This window comes from Oncorhynchus mykiss, chromosome 17, assembly GCF_057628025.1.
Source record: "Oncorhynchus mykiss isolate SJ-2025 chromosome 17, ASM5762802v1, whole genome shotgun sequence".
Classification (NCBI taxonomy): Eukaryota; Metazoa; Chordata; class Actinopteri; order Salmoniformes; family Salmonidae; genus Oncorhynchus; species Oncorhynchus mykiss.
This window is the reverse complement of record NC_143038.1, coordinates 46,825,481-46,850,007: the sequence shown is the minus strand read 5'-3', so window position 1 is coordinate 46,850,007 and position 24,527 is coordinate 46,825,481. Positions and strand designations below refer to the sequence as shown.

The window sequence follows — 24,527 nt, the reverse complement described above, 5'->3', positions numbered from 1 at the left end:
GTCGGGTGATTGTGGAGGCAGGTCATCTGATGCAGCACTCCATCACTCTCTTTCTTGGTCAAATAGCCCATACACACCTTGTAGGTGTGTTGGAACATTGGGGTGGCAGGTAGCCTAGTGGTTAGAGCTTTGGACTAGTAACCGAAAGGTTGCAAGATCGAATCTCCAAGCTGTCGTTCTGCCCCTGAACAAGGCAGTTAACCCACTGTTCCTAGGCTGTCATTGAAAATAAGAATTTGTTCTTAAGTGACTTGCCTAGTTAAATAAAGGTTTTTTAAAAAAAATCTAATTGTCCTGTTGAAAAACAGATGATAGTCCCACTAAGCGCAAACCAGATGGGATGGTATAATGCTGTGGTAGCCATGCTGGTTAAGTGTGCCTTGAATTCTAAATACTGTATATCACAGACAGGGTCACTGTGGGAACCACACATGCATAGATCATCTAGGGTTTTCACCTGCTCTGTGTCTCACAAAGACATTGGTCACATTTGGACTCAAGGATAGATTTTCACCGGTCTAATGTCCATTGCTCGTGTTTCTTGGCCCAAGCAAGTCTCTTCTTATTGGTGTCCTTTAGTAGTGGTTTCTTTGCAGCATTTTGACCATGAAGTCCTGATTCATGCAGTCTCCTCTGAACAGTTAATTTTGAGATGTGTCTGTTACTTGAAACCTTTGAAGCATTTATTTGGGCTGCAATCTGAGGTGCAGTTAATTCTGATGAATTTATCCTCTGCAGCAGAGGTAACTCTGGATCTTCATTTTCTATGGCGATCCTCGTGAGAGCTAGTTACATCATAGCGCTTGATGGTTTTTGCGACTGCATTTGAAGAAACTTTCAAAGTTCTTGACATTTTCCGGATTGACTGACCTTCATGTCTTAAAGTAATGATGGACTGTCGTTTCTCTTTGCTTATTTGAGCTGTTCTTGCCATAATATCGACTAGGTATTTTACCAAATAGGGCTATCTTCTGCCTTGACACAACACAATTGGCTCAAAAGCATTCAGAAGGAAAGAAATTCCACAAATTAACTTTTAACAAGGCACACCTGTATATTGAAAAGCATTCCAGGTGACAACCTCATTAAGCTGGTTGAGAGAATGCCAAGAGTATGCAAAGCTGTCATCAAGGCAAAGGGTGGCTACTTTAAAGAATCTCAAATGTAAAATATGTTTTGATTTGTTTAACACTTTTTTGATTCCATATGTGTTATTTCATAGTTTTGATGTCTTCACTATTATTCTACAATTATTCTCTAACCCGGAAGCTTATAAGAAATCCCGCCATGCCCGCCGACGAACCATCAAACAGGTAAAGCGTCAATACAGGACTAAGATTTAATTGTACTACACCGGCTCCAACGCTCATCGGATGTGGCAGAGCTTACAAACTAGTACAGACTACAAAGGGAAGCACAGCCGCGAGCTCCCCAGTGACACGAGCCTACCAGACAAGCTAAATTACTTCTATGCTTGCTTCGAGGCAAGTAACACTGAACCATGCATGAGAGCATCAGCTGTTCCGGACGACTGTGTGATCACACTCTCCTTAGCCGATGTGAGTAAGACCTTTAAACAGGTCAACATGGATTACCAGGACGTGTAGTCCGAGCATGCGCTGACGAACTGGCAAGTGTCTCACTGACATTTTTAACCTGTCTATATCTGAGTCTGTAATACCAACATATTTCAAGCAGACCAACATAGTCCCTGTGCCCAAGAACACTAAGGTAACCTTCTCAAGGACTACCGACCCGTAACACTCTGTAGCCATGAAGTGCTTTGAAAGGCTGGTCATGGCTCACATGAACACCATTAAACCCAAGACCCACTCCAATTTGCATACCGCCCCAACAGATCCACAGATGATGCAATCTCTATTGCACTCAACTTCTTTGACTACAGCTCAGCGTTCAACACCATAGTGCCCTCAAAGCTCATCACTAAGCTAAGGACCTTAGGAATAAAACACTTCGCTCTGCAACTGGATCCTGGACTTCCTGGCAGGCTGCTCCCAGGTGGTAAGGGTAGGTAACAACACATCCGCCACGCTGATCCTCAACACTTGGGCCCCTCAGGTGCGTGCTCAGTCCCCTCCTGTACTCCCTGTTCACTCATGACTGCATGGCCAGGCACGACTCTAACACCATCATCAAGTTTGCCGATGACACAACAATGGTAGGCCTGATCACTAACAACAATGAGACAGCCTATAGGGAGGAGGTCAGAGACCTGGCCGTGTGGTGCCAGGACAACAACCTCTCCCTCTATGTGATCAAGAAAAAGGAGATGATTGTGGACTACAGGAAAAGGAGGACCAAGCACGCCCCCATTCTCATCGACGGGGCTGCAGTGGAGCAGGTTGAGAGCTTCAAGTTCCTTGGCATCCACATCACCAACAAACTATCATGGTCCAAACACACTAAGACAGTAATGAAGAGGACAAATCCTATTCCCCCTCAGGAGACTGAAAAGATTTGGCATGGGTCCTCAGATCCTCAAAAGGTTCTACAGCTGCACCATCGTGAGCATCCTGACTGGTTGCAACTGCTTGGCCACTTCAGAGGGTAGTGCGTACAGCCCAGTACATCACTGGGGCCAAGCTCCCTGCCATCCAGGACCTCTATACCATGCTGTGTCAGAGGAAGGCCCTAAAAATTGTCAAAGACTCCAGCCACCCTAGTCATGGACTGTTCTCTCTGCTACCGCACGGCAAGCAGTACCGGAGTGCCAAGTCTAGGTCCAAGAGGCTTCTTAACAGGGCTACCCAGACTCCTCTTTTACGCTGCTGCTACTCTCTGTTTATTATCTATGCATAGTCACTTTAACTCTACCTACATGTGCATATTACCTCAATTACCTCAACTAACCGGTGTCCCCACACATTGACTTTGTACCTCCTGTATATAGCCTTGCTATTGTTATGTTACTGCTGCTGTTTAATTATTTGTTAGTTTTGTTTTCTCTTTTTTTTCTAAAAACTTCTTAAAGCATTGTTAGTTAAGGGCTTGTAAGTAAGCATTTCACTGTAACCTGTTGTATTTGGCGCATGTGACACATTTGATTTGATTTGACAATGTAGAAAATATTAAAAATAAAGAAAACTCTTTAATGAGTAAGTGAGTCCAAACCTTTGACTGGTACTCTATGTATATTTGTTATATTAATACCATGCAATGGACACCTAACCCTGTAGGTCTATGCATGCAATGCCCTAATGCATTTAGTGCTCAAATCTCTGACAGCTGAACTGTGGGGAGGACAATTATTGTTTTCGGAAATTAAAAACCAATAGGCTATAAATGGAAACACAGGGAATAGTGTTTTTATCATTTGTTATAGGCTGTTTTTAAGGAATGAAAATGTGGCTCATTTGGCCAATATCCCTGGTTTATTGATGGCGCTAGCTGCGTGGGTGGACGCCTTATTAGGTTACGCACCCAATGCATATGGATGACCAGAACATTTCTCAAATGTCAGATAAATTAAAATATTTCCTCTTACTTGTCCAGCGCCTGATTTTCCTAATGGAAATCCTGCACCACGGTTCCACTACATTGGTACAGGTCTTTTAATGTTCATCTTAAATATCTTAAAAACAAATCTTAGACATGCCTTGGTATTCATGACCGAAATAATCCTTCCGTCTAACTGCAAATATGCAACAGCTGAGGCGCAATTCACAGAAAGACAGTGAGACTAGAGGTCGACCGGTTGTGATTTTTCAACACCGATACCGATTTATTGGAGGACCAAAAAAAGCCGATACCGATTTTTATAATATATATTTGTGATAATGACAATTACAACAATACTGAATGAACAATGAACATTTTTATTTTAACTTAATATAATACATCAATAACATCAATTTAGTCTCAAATATATAATGAAACATGTTCAATTTGGTTTAAATAATGCAAAAACAAAGTGTTGGAGAAGAAAGTAAAAGTGCAATATGTGCCATGTAAGAAAAGCTAACATTTAAGTTCCTTGCTCAGAACATGAGATCAAATGAAAGCTGGTGGTTCCTTTTAACATGAGTCTTTAATATTCCCAGTTAAGAAGTTTTAGGTTGTAGTTATAATAGGACTATTTCCTCTATACCATTTGTATTTCATATACCTTTGACTATTTTATTTTCTAATAGGCACTATAGTATTGCTAGCCTAATCTCGGGAGTTGATAGGCTTGAAGTCATAAACAGCGCAATGCTTGAAGCATTGCGAAGAGCTGCTGGCAAACGCAGTGAAGTGCTGTTGGAATGAATGCTTACGAGCCTGCTGCTGCCTACCACCGCTCAGTCAGACTGCTCTATCAAATCATAGACTTAATTATAATATAATAACACACAGAAATACGAGCCTTAGGTCATTAATATGGTCAAATCCGGAAACTATCATTTCGGGAAAAAAAAAATGTTTATTCTTTCAGTGAAATACAGAACCGTTACGTATTTTATCTAATGGGTGGCATCCATATGTCTAAATATTGCTGTTACATTGCACAACGTTCAATGTTATGTTATAATTACGTAAAATTCTGGCAAATTAGTTCGCAACGAGCCAGGCGGCCCAAACTGTTGCATATACCCTGACTCTGCGTGCAATGAACGCAAGAGAAGTGACACAATTTCCCTAGTTAATATTGCCTGCTAACATTTATTTTAACTAAATATGCAGGTTTTAAGTAAAAAAAATAGACTTCTGTGTATTGATTTTAAGAAAGGCATTGATGTTTATGGTTAGGTACACATTGGTGCAACGACAGTGCTTTTTTCGCGAATGCACTTGTTAAATCACCCGTTTGGCGAAGTAGGCTGTGATTCAATTATAAATTAGCAGGCACCGCATCGATTATATGCAATGCAGGACAAGCTAGATAAACTAGTAATATCATCAACCATGTGTAGTTAACTAGGGATTATGTTAAGATTGATTGTTTTTTATAAGATACGTTTAATACTAGCTAGCAACCTACCTTGGCTCCTTGCTGCACTCCTTCCTGTAATGTAATCGGCCATGATCGGTGTCCAAAAATGCCGATTACCGATTGTTATGAAAACTTGAAATCGGCCCTAATTAATCGGTCGACCTCCCTGTACATATGTCCAACTAAACCTGCCAATAAAGTATTCATATATTTTCATAGGTGCTTTGCAAAACTATTTACATGAGATTTCTATTTCCCTACGTCATACCTCAACCCCATGCTCTCTCCTATCCTAATCTTTTCTTTACCCCTTCTCTCTCCCTGTAGGTTTATGAATGAGCTGGGTGGTGTGGACAGGACGGATGATGGCTGGATGAAGGAGAGAGTATTACCGATGGAGCGAGAGTACCAGCGTGTCTCAATATCAGGGGAGGAGAAGTGTGGGGTGAGAGCCGCTGACTAAACAACTTGATAGAATAAATCCAGTCACAGTCCATCCTGATCAGTGTTTTATCATGCAGTGGTTTCTCATTCCAAGTACTAGTTGGTTGGTCTCTCAGTGTGCCACATGCTTACTGTGAAAGGTAAACCAATTCAGTCAACAAGTCTATTGAGGTGGGTTTGGTAGTGCTTGGACTTATTTATTTAGACAGTTGGATATACAGAGGAAGTAGTTCAGAAATGAGAGCCTGGACCGGGTAGTGAACCCCGGTCTCCAGTGGGGACAGCATGTTGTCTATAATTGTGAAATTGTTACCCACTCAGCCACACTCTTAATCAATGTAGACTATGCCTGACTTGTACCGTTCTGCTCTGACCAGGTGCCCTTCACAGACCTGGTAGATGCAGCTAAATGTGTGGTAAAGGCCCTGTTCATCAGGGAGAAGTACATTGCTCTGTCCATTCAGAACTTCTGTAAGACCACTGCCCGTGAGCTGGGAGAGCTGGGAGAGAAGCCCCTGGACCTACGCATCTATGAGGAGATCCCTGAGACCCCCGTTGATGCAGGTATGACATACTCACACACCTGACACATTTGGTATGACACAAACTGAGACACACAGGGCATAGCTGTAGGGTTTCTGCCCCTTTCTTCTTTAGCAAATGAGTTACTTTGTGAAATTGTGAATGAAAATGAAGTTGTGATGTATAATAGTATGGTGAACTTTTCTCCCTTCCCCGCTGTCTCCCACAGATGCTCCAGTCCACCCCCCTGTCTCAGAGACTCACCCCTATGAAAACCAGGACACCAAGAACATGCCTGCAGACACAGGGTACAGCTGTAAGATGGTGGATGGGGTCATGCATGTCTACACCAAGAAGAGCCCCATGGAGAAGTGGGTTTGTGTTTGAGTCTGCTTGTTTTCAGTTTTTGGTGTAAAGTGTGTGATGGGCTAGTCTGCTTCTACGTGTGTGTAAGAGAGAGTGTGTAACCGAAATTCTCCATCCTCATTTCCAGGAGTACAGAGTTGGACCTGCCTTACCCAGACCTGAAGGAGTACATTGCTGACATGAATGTCATGATGGCTCTCATCATTAACGGACCAGTGTGAGTGTTACTGGTTACTGGCCTTACAGTTAACATTAGTCACATCTGTTGTCTCATTAGTATCTGTGTATGTCAAAACTGTGCAAATTCTGTGTACACATGTCAAGAGTGAGACATATGTGTGTGTGTGTGTGTGTGCGTGTGTGCGTGCAGAAAGTCGTTCTGCTACCGCCGGCTGCAATACCTGAGCTCTAAGTTCCAGATGCACATCCTGCTGAACGAGATGAAGGAGCTGGCAGCCCAGAAGAAGGTTCCTCACCGCGACTTCTACAACATCCGCAAGGTGACACACAACAACACTGACACAACAACCGTTCACAACACTACAGCATCCAACAGCTTCTTAATCTACAACATCTCTATAAAACCTGCAAAGTGTTCAATATCAGTTAGTCACTCCACATTGTTGGAGTGAAATATATCTGGAAGTAGTCTCCCACTTTTTCCTTGGTCTAGTGACCAATGAAGATACACCACTGCTAAGTGCTAACTAACTCAGGCTTTTTGTTTTGTCTTTCTGGCATCCATCCTCAACATCTCATTGTTGTTGACCCTGTCTCTCCCTCTGCCCCCAGGTGGACACCCACATCCATGCCTCATCTTGTATGAACCAGAAGCACCTGCTGCGCTTTATCAAGCGAGCCATGAAGAAGTACCCTGGGGAGATAGTCCACATGGAGCACGGGCGGGGACAGACCCTCATGGAGGTGTTTGAGAGCATGAACCTGACTGCCTTTGACCTGAGTGTGGACACACTGGACATGCACGCGGTGAGGAGCAGGGGAAGAGGGGAGGGGGAAAGAGAATTGTTAGAGAGGGAGGGGTAGGAGAATTGTTTAAAGAGGGAGGGGTAGGAGAATTGGGGGAAGAAGAGTGGCATCATAAGTGTCACCTGTCTATTCTCAGGACCGCAACACGTTCCATCGCTTCGACAAGTTCAATGCCAAATACAACCCCATCGGAGAATCCATCCTGAGAGAGATCTTCATCAAGACAGACAACCACATCGAGGGCAAATACTTTGGCCACATGATCAAGGTCTGAAACCATCCCATGCTACCTTAAACAGCCATACAAACAGTGGTGTTTGTGTTAGTTCACCCCACATAGTTATGCACATTGATATTAAGAGAAAATGTGGCCTTAAAGTCTTAATTCACAGACATTAATACAATGATATTGATGTCTCTAATGCGTTGTTGGTGTTCCATCAGGAGGTGATGGCTGACCTAGAGGAGAGTAAGTACCAGAATGTGGAGCTGCGTCTGTCCATCTACGGCCGCTCCCGGGACGAATGGGACAAGCTGGCCCAGTGGGCCGTCAAACACCAAGTCTACTCTGACAATGTGCGCTGGCTCATCCAAGTGCCCCGCCTTTTGTGAGTAGTACCTCTACCTACTACAGCATCAACAAAGCAGTTATACACATCTACCTTTTATCAGCTTTTCTTGGACGTAAACCTCTCCTTGTATTTGTGACAAGTATTATCTTTGAATGAATACTATGAATGAATGTGAATGATAATAATCTTCCATATGATTAACCCTCCTCTGACTGCAGTGATGTGTACCGCACCAAGAAGCAGCTGGCTAACTTCCAGGAGATGATGGAGAACATCTTCATGCCTCTGTTTGAGGTCACCATTAACCCCCGCAGCCACCCTGAGCTGCACCTCTTCCTCCAGCATGTGAGTCACTCACATAGCACTACAGTCAACAAAGTAGGATTCTCCCCTTCCCTACACCTAACATATCCAGACACTTGAGATGCATTTTCTTCCGGTCAGAAAGGACTTAGGGCCCCACCTCATTCATACACTCCAGGTACTGTTTTACCGTAACTTATTGTTGTATAACTAACTGTATGTTGTCAGGTGGTGGGCTTTGACAGTGTGGATGACGAGTCCAAGCCGGAGCACCACATCTTCAACATGGACAGCCCCCTGCCAGCCGACTGGACAGAGGAGGACAACCCTCCCTACTCCTACTACCTCTACTACACCTACGCCAACATGGCCGTGCTCAACCACCTGCGCAGGTACCAGGCTGCTTAACGAACCTCAGCACAAAGACGACTTTAAAAAATAAATAAAGGCCCAGTGCAGTCAAAAACTAGATTTTCATGTGTTTTATATATACACTACCGTTCAAAAGTTTGGGATCACTTAGAAATGTCCTTGTTTTGTCAATTAAAATAACATCAAATTGATCAGAAATACAGAATAGACGTTGTTAATGTTGTAAATGACTATTGTAGCTGGAAACGGTAGATTTTTTTTAATGGAATATCTACATAGGCGTACAGAGGCCCATTATCAGCAACCATCACTCCTGTGTTCCAATGGCACGTTGTGTTAGCTAATCGAAGGATGCTGGCCTTGTAGGCAGAGTTGCAAAGAAAAAGCCATATCTCAGACTGGCCAACAAAAATAAAAGATTAAAATGGGCAAAAGAGGAACCCTGCCTAGAAGGCCAGCATCCCGGATTCGCCACTTCACTGTTGACGTTGAGACTGATGTTTTGCGAGTACTATTTAATGAAGCTGCCAGTTGAGGACTTGTGAGGCTTCTGTTTCTTAAACTAGACACTAATGTACTTGTCCTCTTGCTCAGTTGTGCACCGGGTCCTCCCACTCCTCTTTCTATTCTGGTTAGTGCCAGTTTGCGCTGTTCTGTGAAGGGAGTAGTACACAGCGTTGTACCAGATCTTCAGTTTCTTGGCAATTTCTCGCATGGAATAGCCTTCATTTCTCAGAACAAGAATAGACTGACGAGTTTCAGAAGAAAGGTCTTTGTTTCTGGCCATTTTGAGCCTGTAATTGAACCCACAAATGCTGATGCTCCAGATACTCAACTAGTCTAAAGGCCAGTTTTATTGCTTCTTTAATGAGGACAACAGTTTTCAGCTGTGGTAACATAATTGCAAAAGGGTTTTCTAATGATCAATTAGCCTTTTAAAATGATAAACTTGGCTTAGCTAACGCAACGTGCCATTGGAACACAGGAGTGATGGATGTTCAAATAAAATGTATTTGTCACATACACATGGTTAGCAGATGTTAATGCGAGTGTAGCGAAATGCTTGTGCTTCTAGTTCCGACAATGCCGTAATAACCAACGAGTAATCTAACCTAACAATTCCAAAACGACTACCTTATACACACAAGTGTAAAGGGATAAAGAATATGTACATAAAGATATATGAATGAGTGATGGTACAGAACAGCATAGGCAAGATGCAGTAGATGGTATCGAGTACAGTATATACATATGAGATGAGTAATGTAGGGTATGTAAACAAAGTGGCATAGTTTAAAGTGGCTAGTGATACATGTATTACATAAAGATGCAGTAGATGATATAGGTTACAGTATATACATATACATGCGAGATGATTAATGTAGGGTATGTAAACATTATATTAAGTAGCATTGTTTAAAGTGGCTAGTGATATATTTTACATCAATTTCCATCAATTCCCATTATTAAAGTGGCTGGAGTTGAGTCAGTGTGTTGGCAGCAGCCACTCAATGTTAGTGGTGGCTGTTTAACAGTCTGATGGCCTTGAGATAGAAGCTCTTTTTCAGTCTCTCGGTTCCTGCTTTGATGCACCTGTACTGACCTCGCCTTCTGGATGATAGCAGGGTGAACAGGCAGTGGCTCGGGTGGTTGTTGTCCTTGATGATCTTTATGGCCTTCCTGTGACATCGGGTGGTGTAGGTGTCCTGGAGGGCAGGTAGTTTGCCCCTGGTGACGCGTTGTGCAGACCTCACTACCCTCTGGAGAGCCTTACGGTTGTGGGCGGAGCAGTTGCCGTACCAGGCGGTGATACAGCCCGACAGGATGCTCTCGATTGTGCATCTGTAGAAGTTTGTGAGTGCTTTTGGTGACAAGCCAAATTTCTGAGGTTGAAGAGGCCTTCTTCACGACGCTGTCTGTGTGGGTGGACCAATTCAGTTTGTCCATGATGTGTACGCCGAGGAACTTAAAACTTACTACCCTCTCCACTACTGTCCCATCGATGTGGATAGGGGGGTGCTCCCTCTGCTGTTTCCTGAAGTCCACAATCATCTCTTTTGTTTTGTTGACGTTGAGTGTGAGGTTATTTTCCTGACACCACACTCCGAGGGCCCTCACCTCCTCCCTGTAGGCCGTCTCGTCGTTGTTGGTAATCAAGCCTACCACTGTAGTGTCGTCCGCAAACTTGATGATTGAGTTGGAGGCGTGCATGGCCACGCAGTCATGGGTGAACAGGGAGTACAGGAGAGGGCTCAGAACGCACCCTTGTGGGGCCCCAGTGTTGAGGATCAGCGGGGTGGAGATGTTGTTACCTACCCTCACCACCTGGGGGGCGGCCCGTCAGGAAGTCCAGTACCCAGTTGCACAGGGCGGGGTCGAGACCCAGGGTCTCGAGCTTGATGACGAGTTTGGAGGGTACCATGGTGTTAAATGCTGAGCTGTAGTCGATGAACAGCATTCTCACATGGGTATTCCTCTTGTCCAGATGGGTTAGGGCAGTGTGCAGTGTGGTTGAGATTGCATCGTCTGTGGACCTATTTGGGCGGTAAGCAAATTGGAGTGGGTCTAGGGTGTCAGGTAGGGTGGAGGTGATATGGTCCTTGACTAGTCTTTCAAAGCACTTCATGATGACGGAAGTGAGTGCTACGGGGCGGTAGTTGTTTAGCTCAGTTACCTTAGCTTTCTTGGGAACAGGGACAATGGTGGCCCTCTTGAAGCATGTGGGAACAGCAGACTGGGATAAGGATTGATTGAATATGTCCGTAAACACACCAGCCAGCTGGTCTGCGCATGCTCTGAGGACGCGGCTGGGGATGCCGTCTGGGCCTGCATCCTTGCGAGGGTTAACACGTTTAAATGTTTTCCTCACGTCGGCTGCAGTGAAGGAGAGTCCGCAGGTTTTGGTTGCGGGCCGTGTCAGTGGCACTGTATTGTCTTCAAAGCAGGCAAAAGTTTTATTTATTCTGCCTGGGAGCAAGACATCCTGGTCCGTGACGGGGCTGGATTTCTTTTTGTAATCCGTGATTGACTGTAGACCCTGCAACATACCTCTTGTGTCTGAGCCGTTGAATTGTGACTCTACTTTGTCTCTATACTGATGCTTAGCTTGTTTGATTGCCTTGCGGAGGGAATCGCTACACTGTTTGTATTCGGTCATGTTTCCGGTCACCTTTCCCTGGTTAAAAGCAGTGGTTTGCGCTTTCAGTTTCACACGAATGCTGCCATCAATCCACTGTTTCTGGTTTGGGAATGTTTTAATCGTTGCTATGGGAACGACATCATAAATGCACTTTCTAATGAACTCGCTCACCGAATCAGCGTATTCGTCAATGTTGTTGTTGGACGCAATGCGGAACATATCCCAGTCCGCGTGATCGAAGCAGTCTTGAAGCGTGGAATCAGATTGGTCGGACCAGCGTTGAACAGACCTGAGCGCGGGAGCTTCTTGTTTTAGTTTCTGTCTGTAGGCAGGAAGCAACGAAATGGAGTCGTGGTCAGCTTTTCCGAAAGGAGGGCGGGGGAGGGCCTTATATGCGTCACGGAAGTTAGAATAGCAATGATCCAAGGTTTTACCAGCCCTGGTTGCGCAATCGATATGCTGATACAATTTAGGGAGTCTTGTTTTCAGATTAGCCTTGTTAAAATCCCCAGCTACAATGAATGCAGCCTCAGGATATGTGGTTTCCAGTTTGCAAAGAGTCAAATAAAGTTTATTCAGGGCCATCGATGTGTCTGCTTGGGGGGAATATATACGGCTGTGATTATAATCGAAGAGAATTCCCTTGGTAGATAATGCGGTCGACATTTGATTGTGAGGAATTCTAAGTCAGGTAAAGAGAAGGACTTGAGTTCCTGTATGTTGTTGTGGTCACACCATGTCTCGTTAATCATAAGGCATACGCCCCCGCCCCTCTTCTTACCAGAAAGATGTTTGTTTCTGTCGGCGCGATGCGTGAAGAAACCAGCTGGCTGCACCGATTCCGTTAGCGTCTCTCGAGTGAGCCATGTTTCCATGAAGCAACTGATGTCCCTTGATAATTGGCCCCTGTACGCCTATGTAGATATTCCATAAAAAATCTGCCGTTTCCAGCTACAATAGTCATTTACAACATTAACAATGTCTACACTGTATTTCTGATCCATTTGATGTTATTTTAATGGACAAAAAAAAATAAAAAATCTTTCAAAACAAGGACATTTCTAAGTGACCCCAAACTTTTGAACGGTAGTGTATACTGAACAAAAATGTAAACATGTATAAAGTGTTGGTCCCATGTTTCATGAGCTGAAATAAAAGATCCCAGAAATGCTCCATATGCACAAAAAGCTTATTTCTCTCAAATTTAGTGCACAAATTTGGCTACATCCCTGTTAGTGAGATTTTCTCCTTTGCCAAGATAATCCATCCACCTGACAGGTGTGGCATATCAAGAAGCTGAACAAACAGCATAATCATTACACAGGTGCACATTGTGCTGGGGAAAATAAAAGGCCACTCTAAAATGTGCAGCTTTGTCACACAACACAATGCCACAGATACAGTGCCTTGCGAAAGTATTCGGCCCCCTTGAACTTTGCGACCTTTTGCCACATTTCAGGCTTCAAACATAAAGATATAAAACTGTATTTTTTTGTGAAGAATCAACAACAAGTGGGACACAATCATGAAGTGGAACGACATTTATTGGATATTTCAAACTTTTTTAACAAATCAAAAACTGAAAAATTGGGCGTGCAAAATTATTCAGCCCCCTTAAGTTAATACTTTGTAGTGCCACCTTTTGCTGCGATTACAGCTGTAAGTCGCTTGGGGTATGTCTCTATCAGTTTTGCACATCAAGAGACTGAATTTTTTTTCCATTCCTCCTTGCAAAACAGCTCGAGCTCAGTGAGGTTGGATGGAGAGCATTTGTGAACAGCAGTTTTCAGTTCTTTCCACAGATTCTCGATTGGATTCAGGTCTGGACTTTGACTTGGCCATTCTAACACCTGAATATTCCATTGTAGATTTTGCTTTATGTTTTGGATCATTGTCTTGTTGGAAGACAAATCTCCGCCCCAGTCTCAGATCTTTTGCAGACTCCATCAGCTTTTCTTCCAGAATGGTCCTGTATTTGGCTCCATCCATCTTCCCATCAATTTTAACCATCTTCCCTGTCCCTGCTGAAGAAAAGCAGGCCCAAACCATGATGCTGCCACCACCATGTTTGACAGTGGGGATGGTGTGTTCAGCTGTGTTGCTTTTACGCCAAACATAACGTTTTGCATTGTTGCCAAAAAGTTCAATTTTGGTTTCATCTGACCAGAGCACCTTCTTCCACATGTTTGGTGTGTCTCCCAGGTGGCTTGTGACAAACCACACTTTTTATGGATATCTTTAAGAAATGGCTTTCTTCTTGCCACTCTTCCATAAAGGCCAGATTTGTGCAATATACGACTGATTGTTGTCCTATGGACAGAGTCTCCCACCTCAGCTGTAGATCTCTGCAGTTCATCCAGAGTGATCGTGGGCCTCTTGGCTGCATCTCTGATCAGTCTTCTCCTTGTATGAGCTGAAAGTTTAGAGGGACGGCCAGGTCTTGGTAGATTTGCAGTGGTCTGATACTCCTTCCATTTCAATATTATCGCTTGCACAGTGCTCCTTGGGATGTTTAAAGCTTGGGAAATCTTTTTGTATCCAAATCCGGCTTTAAACTTCTACACAACAGTATCTCGGACCTGCCTGGTGTGTTCCTTGTTCTTCATGATGCTCTCTGCGCTTTTAACGGACCTCTGACTATCACAGTGCAGGTGCATTTATACGGAGACTTGATTACACACAGGTGGATTGTATTTATCATCATTAGTCATTTAGGTCAACATTGGATCATTCAGAGATCCTCACTGAACGTCTGGAGAGAGTTTGCTGCACTGAAAGTAAAGGGGCTGAATAATTTTGCACGCCCAATTTTTCAGTTTTTGATTTGTTAAAAAAGTTTGAAATATCCAATAAATGTCGTTCCACTTCATGATTGTGTCCCACTTGTTGTTGATTCTTCACAAAAAATACAGATTTATATCTTTATGTTTGAAGCCTGAAATGTGGCAAAAGGTCGCAAAGTTCAAGGGGGCCGAATACTTTCGCAAGGCACTGTATCTAAAGTTTTTGGGGAGCGTGCAATTGACTGCAGGAATGTCCACCGGAGCTTTAGCCAGAGAATTTAATGTTAATTTCCCTACCATAAGCCGCCTCCAACGTCGTTTTGAAGAATTTGGCAGTACGCCCAACTGGCCTCACAACCGCACAGCACATGTAACCACGTCAGCCAGGGACCTCCACATCCGGCTTCTTCTCCAGCGGGATCGTCTGAAACCAGCCATCCGGACAGAAGATGAAACTGCGGAGTATTTCTGTCTGTAATAAAGCCTTTTTGTGGGGAAAAAGTCATTCTAAATGGCTGGGCCTGGCTCCCCAGTGGGTGGGCCTATGGCCTCCCAGGTCCACGCATGGCTGCAACCCTGCCCAGTCATGTGAAATCCATAGATTAGGGCCTAATTAATTAATTTCAATTGACTGATTTCCTTATATGAACTGTAACTCAGTAAAATCCTAAAAATTGTTACATGTTGCGTTAATTTTTGTTCAGTATATATACACGCTATGAGGTTGGAATAATACTGTACAATTGTGGAAATTATGATAATGCCCTTTTATTGTAAGAGCTGCTTGAAAAGGCTGTCTGAAATTTCAACTTGTTTGGTGTGATGGAGTTTTGATCTGCCTGGTGACATCACCAAATTAATGAATAAATTAATGAATAGACCAATAAGAAACAGAGTTCCTAACCTCTCTGCCAATAACAATAACAGCTAGCTTTCAGTGTTCTTCTCCCCACTCCCAGACAGCCCTAGCAAGATTCTTGCTTGAGAAATTGCTCTTTGCTAAAAAGCTATTTTGGTTTCTTTTTTACCATGAAAATAATCACAGTGAGGTTCTTAATTGTTACCCAGAAATGATTTGATATTGAGATAAAAACGGCTGCATTGGACCTTTAATAACATAAATGATGAATGAATCGCATGAAAACATTAAGGATTGTTAATGAATATACTTTATGAAGCTAATATGTGTTTGCTTGTGACATGCAGGAGGCGTGGCTTCCACACGTTTGTGCTGCGCCCTCACTGCGGGGAGGCGGGGCCTGTCCACCACCTGGTGTCGGGTTTCATGCTTTCAGAGAACATCTCCCACGGGCTGCTGCTCAGGAAGGTTAGTCAGCACACACGTCGTCTCCCATAGCGACGCCACACTACCATGGCAACAACACGACTGACAGATAGTAGAGTTCAGTTCATAGGTGACCTCTGAAGGTTTGATTGATTGATTTATTAAATTATGTCTTGGTTTTGGGACTTTGCTCACCAGGTTACTTCAGCAAATTTAAGAGAATTCAGAAGAACAATCAGACACTTTCCCCTTGAATACTGCAGTTGTGCATTTAACAAGATAGACTATATCATATGGCATCTCTTTCCTCCTCATGTCCCCAGGCACCAGTGCTGCAGTACCTGTACTACCTGGCTCAGATTGGCATTGCCATGTCCCCCCTGAGCAACAACAGCCTGTTCCTCAGCTACCACCGCAACCCCCTGCCTGAGTATCTGTCCAGAGGCCTCATGGTCTCTCTGTCCACTGACGACCCCCTACAGTTCCACTTCACCAAGGTCAGTGCACAGGGGAGTGGTGTCAAGACACACACACACATACACAAACACACACAGAGGCAAAACAATTCACACTACAACTGCAATGGTGAGTCAGTACAGTCAATCAGTACAATTCATTGAATGTTTCTTTGTCTTTTGTGTGTGTTTGTCCTCAGGAGCCTCTGATGGAGGAGTACAGCATCGCCACACAGGTGTGGAAGCTCAGCTCCTGTGACATGTGTGAGCTGGCCAGGAACAGCGTCCTTATGAGCGGCTTCTCCCACAAGGTATCTGCTTCCTCTCCTCTCATCCACAGCCATTTTGTGCCAAGTGCTCTGCTCTGATCTTCTTTCTTATCTCCAGGCAAAGAGCTACTGGCTTGGGCCCAAATACAGCAAAGAGGGCCCGGAGAGCAACGACATCCGTCGCACCAACGTCCCGGACATCCGCGTGGCATACCGCAGTGAGACCCTGCTGGAGGAGCTCAACCTCATCACCCACGCTGTGCGCACCAAGGAGCTGGACAACATCGACGAGGAGGACACCCTCTCCATGGCTCCCATCGGGGCAGAAGGACGCTAAATCAACAACTCCTCTCTATTGCTCCCTGGATAGGTTTTATTTCATATTGGAGAAGATTTTCTGATCTTCGATCTGTTCCTGGGTCACTTCCTCTGTCACTTTTATCTCCTGACCCTCCATACATTCACACCCCAAGTGATTTCCTTTGTCATGTGACCCTGCATGGGAAGGAAGATCCCACATTTTGCCTGTGATTTAATGACATGTTTGTACCCATCACTGATATATCTCACACACACACACACACACACACACACACACACACACACACACACACACACACACACACACACACACACACACACACACACACACACTTATTGCAGTTTTCCTGTCCTAAAAGCTGCTTATCTTCCATCACACAGTGATGCTGCTTTAACCTTAACATCTAGTGTAATATTAACATCTAGTGTAATATTAACATCTAGTGTAATATTATCATCTAGACATCTAGTGTAATATTATCATCTAGTGTAATATTAACATCTAGTGTAATATTAACATCTACTGTAATATTATCATCTAGACATCTAGTGTAATATTATCATCTAGTGTAATATTAACATCTAGTGTAATATTATCATCTCGTGTAGTATTAACATCTAGCGTAATATTTTCATAATGGTTATAACTTTTGAAGTAGGAAAACAGATACAACTTAGCAGCAATATTATGAGTGTATTATCCATGGGTCATCTTACCTCACTACACAATGCATAGGTTCCACACTACATTGTTCCAACAACACCTGTTCCGCACTGAGAGGAACAGTCGCATGTAACTTAGAGATGCATGGAAACCATGGTAACACTTTTCTAAAGTACGGACGTACTGAGTTTAAAAAACAGACAAAGGACCAAATCTGCGTGGTCTAGAAGCAGAAGTTGTGCACAATTCCAGTTTGTGTGTGCTGCTGGGTATCTGCTGGCTTTCATCTGTTTCTGGCTTCAGGAAGTTTCTAGTGCTTTAATAGCTAAAGGAGTCCTCTCAGCTAGTCTCCGTGATCTAAATCAGCTCTAACTAAAAAGCAAGCAGGACATCCAGCAGAGACACTGCAGCAGCCCTCAGGACATGGAGCTGTGCTGTGACTGTGGTCTACTGCAAACATTCCATTCAATTAACTTTAAGATATATGTTATTTTCACATTAGTTATAGAATATGCAGCCAAAAAGAGTAGATGTATACTATTCCAGTACAGATGCATGATGTGTACAGGGTGTATATATATATATATACACACACACACACACACACAGTGGGGCAAAAAAGTATTTAGTCAGCCACCAATTGTGCAAGTTCCCCCACTTAAAAAGATGAGAGAGGCCTGTAATTTTCATCATAGGTACACTTCAACTATGACAGACAAAATGAGAGAAAAAAAATCCAGAAAATCACATTGTAGAATTTTTAATGAATTTATTTGCAAATTATGGTGGAAAATAAGTATTTGGTCAATAACAAAAGTTTATCTCAATACTTTGTTATATACCCTTTGTTGGCAATGACAGAGGTCAAACGTTTTCTGTAAATCTTCACAAGGTTTTCACACACTGTTGCTGGTATTTTGGCCCATTCCTCAATGCAGATCTCCTCTAGAGCAGTGATGTTTTGGGGCTGTTGCTGGGCAACACAGACTTTCAACTCCCTCCACAGATTTTCTATGGGGTTGAGATCTGGAGACTGGCTAGGCCACTCCAGGACCTTGAAATGCTTCTTATGAAGCCACTCTTTCGTTGCCCGGGCGGTGTGTTTGGGATCATTGTCATGCTGAAAGACCCAGCCACGTTTCATCTTCAATGCCCTTGCTGATGGAAGGAGGTTTTCACTCAAAATCTCACGATACATGGCCCCATTCATTCTTTCCTTTACAGGGATCAGTCGTCCTGGTCCCTTTGCAGAAAAACAGCCCAAAGCATGATGTTTCCACCCCCATGCTTCACAGTAGGTATGATGTGCTTTGGATGCAACTCAGCATTCTTTGTCCTCCAAACACGACGAGTTGAGTTTTTACCAAAAAGTTATATTTTGGTTTGATGTGACCATATGACATTCTCCCAATCTTCTACTGGATCATCCAAATGCTCTCTAGCAAACTTCAGACGGGCCTGGACATGTACTGGCTTAAGCAGGGGGACACGTCTGGCACTGCAGGATTTGAGTCCCTGGCAGCGTAGTGTGTTACTGATGGTAGGCTTTGTTACTTTGGTCCCAGCTCTCTGCAGGTCATTCACTAGGTCCCCCCGTGTGGTTCTGGGATTTTTGCTCACCGTTCTTGTGATCATTTTGACCCCACGGGGTGAGATCTTGCGTGGAGCCCCAGATCTAGGGAGATTATCAGTGGTCTTGTATGTCTTCCATTTCCTAATAATTGCTCCCACAGTTGATTTCTTCAAACCAAGCTGCTTACCTATTGCAGATTCAGTCTTCCCAGCCTGGTGCAGGTCTACAATTTTGTTTCTGGTGTCCTTTGTCCTTTGTAGGTGATCAAATACTTATTTTCCACCATAATTTGCAAATAAATGAATTAAAAGTCCTACAATGTGATTTTCTGTATTTTTTTCCCTCATTTTGTCTGTCATAGTTGAAGTGTACCTATGATGAAAATTACAGGCCTCTCTCATCTTTTTAAGTGGGAGAACTTGCACAATTGGTGGCTGACTAAATACTTTTTTGCCCGACTGCATATATATATATATATATATATATATAAGGATATATAGGTCTGTGGTAGAGTGGATGCTGAGAGATGTGAATGATGGAGCCAATTAACCACAACTTGTTTTCCAAGCACAAGTCAAGAATAATGAATACAGCACCCCCCCCCCCCCCCCCCCCCTACCATTACCTCAACAGTCACCATGTTCTTGGATATGGATCCTCCAAACCCCATTGCGTGTGTATATCCAACTCCCACCCCTCACGCACCTCTTGGTCCTCTAAAGAGACCAGGACAGACCCCAGGGACTGGCCTCTGGACCCACTATGTCGGTTATTAGTTCATTATATGCAGTGCCCTGTATGCTCCATACCAGACTTACCAGTGCCTTTTGATTTTAGGCACTAGCTAGCCTGTCACAGTCCAAGCTGTTCTCATGTTCTGCTGCAACGCCTCAGTCCTCATCACCAACAACAACAACAACCGCAGCATCTGTTCTCTTCATGCATTAGCATTTTTGCTGAACTGACATCAAGATGATGCCATTGGGACTGAAACCATGCAGCATGTTAAAGTACCTTCTCCCTTACCTACCCAGACCTTCCAGTGAAGTGGAAGAAACCGTTTTACCAATGCTCTGCTTTGCCTTCATTTCCACCGTGCATCTTATGTTGTGAATGCCTGCATGGAGCCCTGCAACAGGAGTGGCTGAAAAGCTGTTTAAAGTGAGATGTAACGTGAAACAGCAGCACATGAGAATCCAAGTAAGCTGAACGACTGTCATGTATGAAGTATGTGTGCAGTCAATGATTGTTGTTAGTTTGAGTTCTGCAAAACAAACTCATTCAGCTTGTCATCCCTATGGCAATGCTCAAACCGTGCAGGGACACGTTTGCATGGTTGTCATCGGGAACAAATGAGCTCATCCCCACCACCATGGTTGTCATGGTCACCAAAACAAGTACACACCTATCCCCATTATCTTGCCCAAAGACAAAGAGCCTCTTCTATGCCCGATTCAAACTGTGGGCATTCATCTTGGATATTGTTATAACTGTTCTAATTGTACACTCCTATTAGATGCCAAGACTGTTCCAGTGGAATAAGTTGGGCCAAGTTGTAAATGTTCACCATGCATTGCATACCATATCTACCAGGCCATTTTAAAAACTTAAGATCGAAGCGTGATATATACAGTAAGGCCTAGATTCAAGCAGATCAAGTGTTAACCGGCGACAGCCGACACACACATAGCTGATGTTTTGGCATCGGAAGTGGAACTGCGTTGGAGCTGTCAAATCGGTGAGCAGCTGCTCTTTATCATTGTCACGAAGCCACACCCGTCCCACTCTCGTTAAGTTCAGAACAAGAAAGTGTAGTCTATATAGAAATAATGACGCACAAATAGAAAATCATCATCAAGGTGTAGATTATATCTCACATTCCAGTGTTCTAACTTATAAACAAGGCTGCATGGGATTTCTCTTAATGTGACTCCATGCAGCCAATGGCAATGTCCGCTTTAGCAATAATGCCAAGAGCCGCTTGTGGATTTGACAGCTCTAACGCAGTTCTGACACCGGTCAAACAACAGCTATGCGGATGTCGGCTAAAGCGGATCTAATTGAATAGACCCTAAATATTTGAGAAACCAGATATTTTAGGAGAAATTGTATGCATTAATCTCAATCCTGGGATGCTGATCTGTAGCTCCTCAACAGTGAGGTGTTTCACTGTGAAGGGGTGGCATGTGTGCGACATAGGGTGAGCCTCAGAGTTGAATTTAATATATAAAGTGTATTTTTCTTAAAGGCTATAGAGATAAACTGTTTATATAAAGAGTATATCAATATTTAGATTGCAAACTTTGTTTCGTTGCTGTAGATCATTATAAACTGGGGTTATTAAAGCTGAAAGATGTATTTTGTTATCATAATTATTGGCCTTGACTTTCACAGAATTTTACAATTGGACTTTTGTCCAAAGTGACTTACATTTTACATATGTGTGGTCACAGGAATCAGACCCACTACCTTGGCCTTACAAGCGCCATTCTCTACCAACTGAGCTACAAAGAACCATGTATATTCTTTTCTTATTTGATATTTTCATTGTTTGTTTTTCTGGTTGATTGTTGTGTAAGGACTGTTGAACTTGGTTTAATTTAGCATGTAGCTCTGTCTCAATAGAGTATCGAGTGAAGGTGATCAAGTTAACCAGGGTCATTTGGAAGGGTCTTCAGAAATGGTAGTACCAAGAGCCATATTGGGTATCCATCCCTGCCATTTATCTCAACCAGAGCTGCCTATGTAATCTGGCTATACATTCCCACCAAAACACCCACTCAGACATTGTAATCCTTCCCACAAACATACAGCCATAGACTGGACCGTTGTTACTCTTTGATTGATACAAACAAGGCTTTTAAAACAACCAACAACCATTTACTATAGCTTTTGATTTGATTCTTTAAAATAGTATTTTGCAGGGAATTAGAGGATGCATGTATAATTTAAGGGTTTATGTAGAGTAGGATGTGTGTAATTGTTGATAAAGGATCAGACATCCATTTTCAGGTCCAGGTATGGCTCACTAAGGGACTCAACGACACAGTTTCCAGTTCCGTTGACCTTACCTTTTCATTTCCATCCATCCATTAAAGATTGTCCATCAGAGTTCACATATCTGTTCTGTCAAACCTCACCAACTCCTGTTGTTTGTCTCTATCTGTACAATCAGTTTAGTTCCTTTGTTTGTTTATCAAATACAATGCTAGGGAACCTATTGGTTCTACTGTAGCATACCATAACTCAGAGACCATATGTTGTATTCTCAAACTTCACTAAACACAGACGTAATTCTGTCCCAATCGAAAGACCACACAAAGTTCAATGCCGTTTTGAGTCCAAAATGCTGTTCTCTTGCAACGGGTTTCAGTAGTGCAAAGAGTCTTGGGTAATAGTAATAGACACTGTGTTGTCATCACAGAACACAAACCAGTTAATCAGTCAATCCTCACACTGCGAGTTTAGTTCTTTGTTCAATCGATTTTCTCATTGAAGAATTGCCTAGTATTCTTTTCACTTCATAATGTTGAATTCAAACAATTTGATTTTCACTTGTGATTATTTTGTGCTCAATTCATGTTTTCCTTATTAGACATTTTCATGTTTTTACATGAAAGGTTCTCTGCACGTTTTTTATATTGACATGGTTTTCATTGTCTTTTTATTTGTTGGATTTAGGGCTCTGTTCAATCTGTGTTGCTGAAGTGTTACAGATTGCGCGATAGCAATTTAAAGGTCATATCTGATTGAGCTGACATATGCAGTGTTTACTGTGAATGCAGTCTCCGCTTACGCAGGAACATTACCTTTACATTTCAATCACGCTGTAACGCTGAACTTCTGCAACGTGGATTGAATAGAGCCCTTAGTGTACTGTAGTCACTATCATGGCTTTAAATGAATGCCAATGTTTTACAGACTATGGTATAATGTCTGATGATTGAAATAAAGCATGTTTATTCATCTAATGTGTTGTCTGGTGTCATAAATTTTTTTCTTTAATGAGTCAGCTTATTGACTCATTTAGTCAACTAATATAGTTGATTTACAGTCAAAGTTTGGACACCTACTCATTCAAGGGTTTTTGTTTATTTTTACTATGTTCTACATTGTGGAATAATAAGACATGATGAAATAACACATGAAATAACACATATGGAATCATGTAGCAACCTAAAAAAGTGTTAAACAAATCAAAATATATTTTAGATTCTTCAAAGTAGCTACCCTCTGCCTTGATAACAGCTTTGCATACTTTTGAAATTGTCTCAACCAGCTTCATAAGGAATGCTTTTCCAACAGTCTTGAAGGAGTTCCCAAATATGCTGAGCACTTGTTGGCTGCTTATCCTTCACTCTGCGGTCCAACTCATCCCAAACCATCTCAATTGGGTTGAGGTCGGGTGATTGTGGAGGCCAAGTTATCTAATGCAGCACTCCATCACTATCCTTGGTCAAATAGCCCTTACACAGCCTGGAGGTGTGTTGGGTCATTGTCCTGTTGAAAAACAAATGATAGTCCCACTAAGCGCAAACCAGATGGGATGCCGTATCGCTGCAGAATGCTGTGGTAGCCATGCTGGTTAAGTGTGCCTTGAATTCTAAATAAATCACAGACAGTCACCAGCAAAGCACTCCCACACCATCACACCTCCTCCATGCTTCATGGTGGGAACCACACATGCAGAGATCATCTGTTCACCTACTCTGCGTCTCGTAAAGACACAGTGGTTGGAACCAAAAATCTCAAATTTGGACTAGTCTAATGTCCATTGCTCATGTTTCTCGGCCTAAGCAATTCTTCTTATTATTGGTGTCCTTTAGTAGTGGTTTCTTTGCAGCAATTTGAGCATGAAGGCCTGATTCAATCAGTCTCCTCTCAACAGCTGATGTTGAGATGTGTCTGTTACTTCACTCTGTGAAGCATTTATTTGGACTGTAATCTGAGGTGCAGTTAATTCTAATGAAGGTATCCTCTGCAGCAGAAGCAACTCTGGGTCTTCTTTTCCTGTGGCGGTCCTCTTGATAGCCAATTTCATCATAGCGCTTGATGGATTTTGCTACTTTATGTCTTAAAGTAATGATGGACTGTCATTTCTCTTTGCTTTTTTGAGCTGTTCTTGCCATAATATGTACTTGGTCTTTTACCAAATAGGGTTATCGTCTGTATATCACCCCTACCTTGCTCAAACGCATGAAGAAGGAAAGAAATTCTACAAACTCACTTTTGAACATATTTTGATTTGTTTAACACTTTTTTGGTTACTACATGATTCCATATGTGTTATTTAATAGTTTTGATGTCTTCACTGTTATTCTACAATGTAGAAAATGGTAAAAACTAAGAAAAACCCTGGAATGAGCAGGTGTGTCCAAACCTTTGACTGGTACTGTACTGTATGTGGATAGACAGTTCCAACATTGAGATACATGCTTAGATTATAGAGACTGACTTGATTTGATATAATGTGATTTACTCATTGAAGTGTACATATATTTTACTCACTACCGAAGTAAAATATATGTCAGTTGATTAC

At 42.8% G+C, this 24,527-nt stretch overlaps 1 protein-coding gene across 3 annotated transcripts in view; it reads left to right on the top strand.

Annotated features, from left to right (window-relative positions):
• LOC110494343 (AMP deaminase 2) overlaps nucleotides 1-22,959 on the top strand; it is an 86,072-nt gene extending 63,113 nt beyond the window's left edge. For all 3 annotated transcript variants that reach the window (XM_036950419.2, XM_036950420.2, XM_036950421.2), the window contains exons 5-18: nucleotides 5,261-5,378; nucleotides 5,755-5,941; nucleotides 6,129-6,270; nucleotides 6,393-6,482; nucleotides 6,636-6,765; nucleotides 7,058-7,252; nucleotides 7,389-7,520; nucleotides 7,697-7,860; nucleotides 8,043-8,169; nucleotides 8,356-8,519; nucleotides 15,628-15,748; nucleotides 16,030-16,203; nucleotides 16,362-16,472; nucleotides 16,549-22,959. In XM_036950419.2, the coding sequence (XP_036806314.1) occupies nucleotides 5,261-5,378; nucleotides 5,755-5,941; nucleotides 6,129-6,270; nucleotides 6,393-6,482; nucleotides 6,636-6,765; nucleotides 7,058-7,252; nucleotides 7,389-7,520; nucleotides 7,697-7,860; nucleotides 8,043-8,169; nucleotides 8,356-8,519; nucleotides 15,628-15,748; nucleotides 16,030-16,203; nucleotides 16,362-16,472; nucleotides 16,549-16,767 (2,074 nt within the window). In that variant the 3' untranslated portion in view covers nucleotides 16,768-22,959. The remainder of the gene's footprint in view (nucleotides 1-5,260; nucleotides 5,379-5,754; nucleotides 5,942-6,128; nucleotides 6,271-6,392; nucleotides 6,483-6,635; nucleotides 6,766-7,057; nucleotides 7,253-7,388; nucleotides 7,521-7,696; nucleotides 7,861-8,042; nucleotides 8,170-8,355; nucleotides 8,520-15,627; nucleotides 15,749-16,029; nucleotides 16,204-16,361; nucleotides 16,473-16,548) is intronic.
• Nucleotides 22,960-24,527: the final 1,568 nt, after the last annotated feature.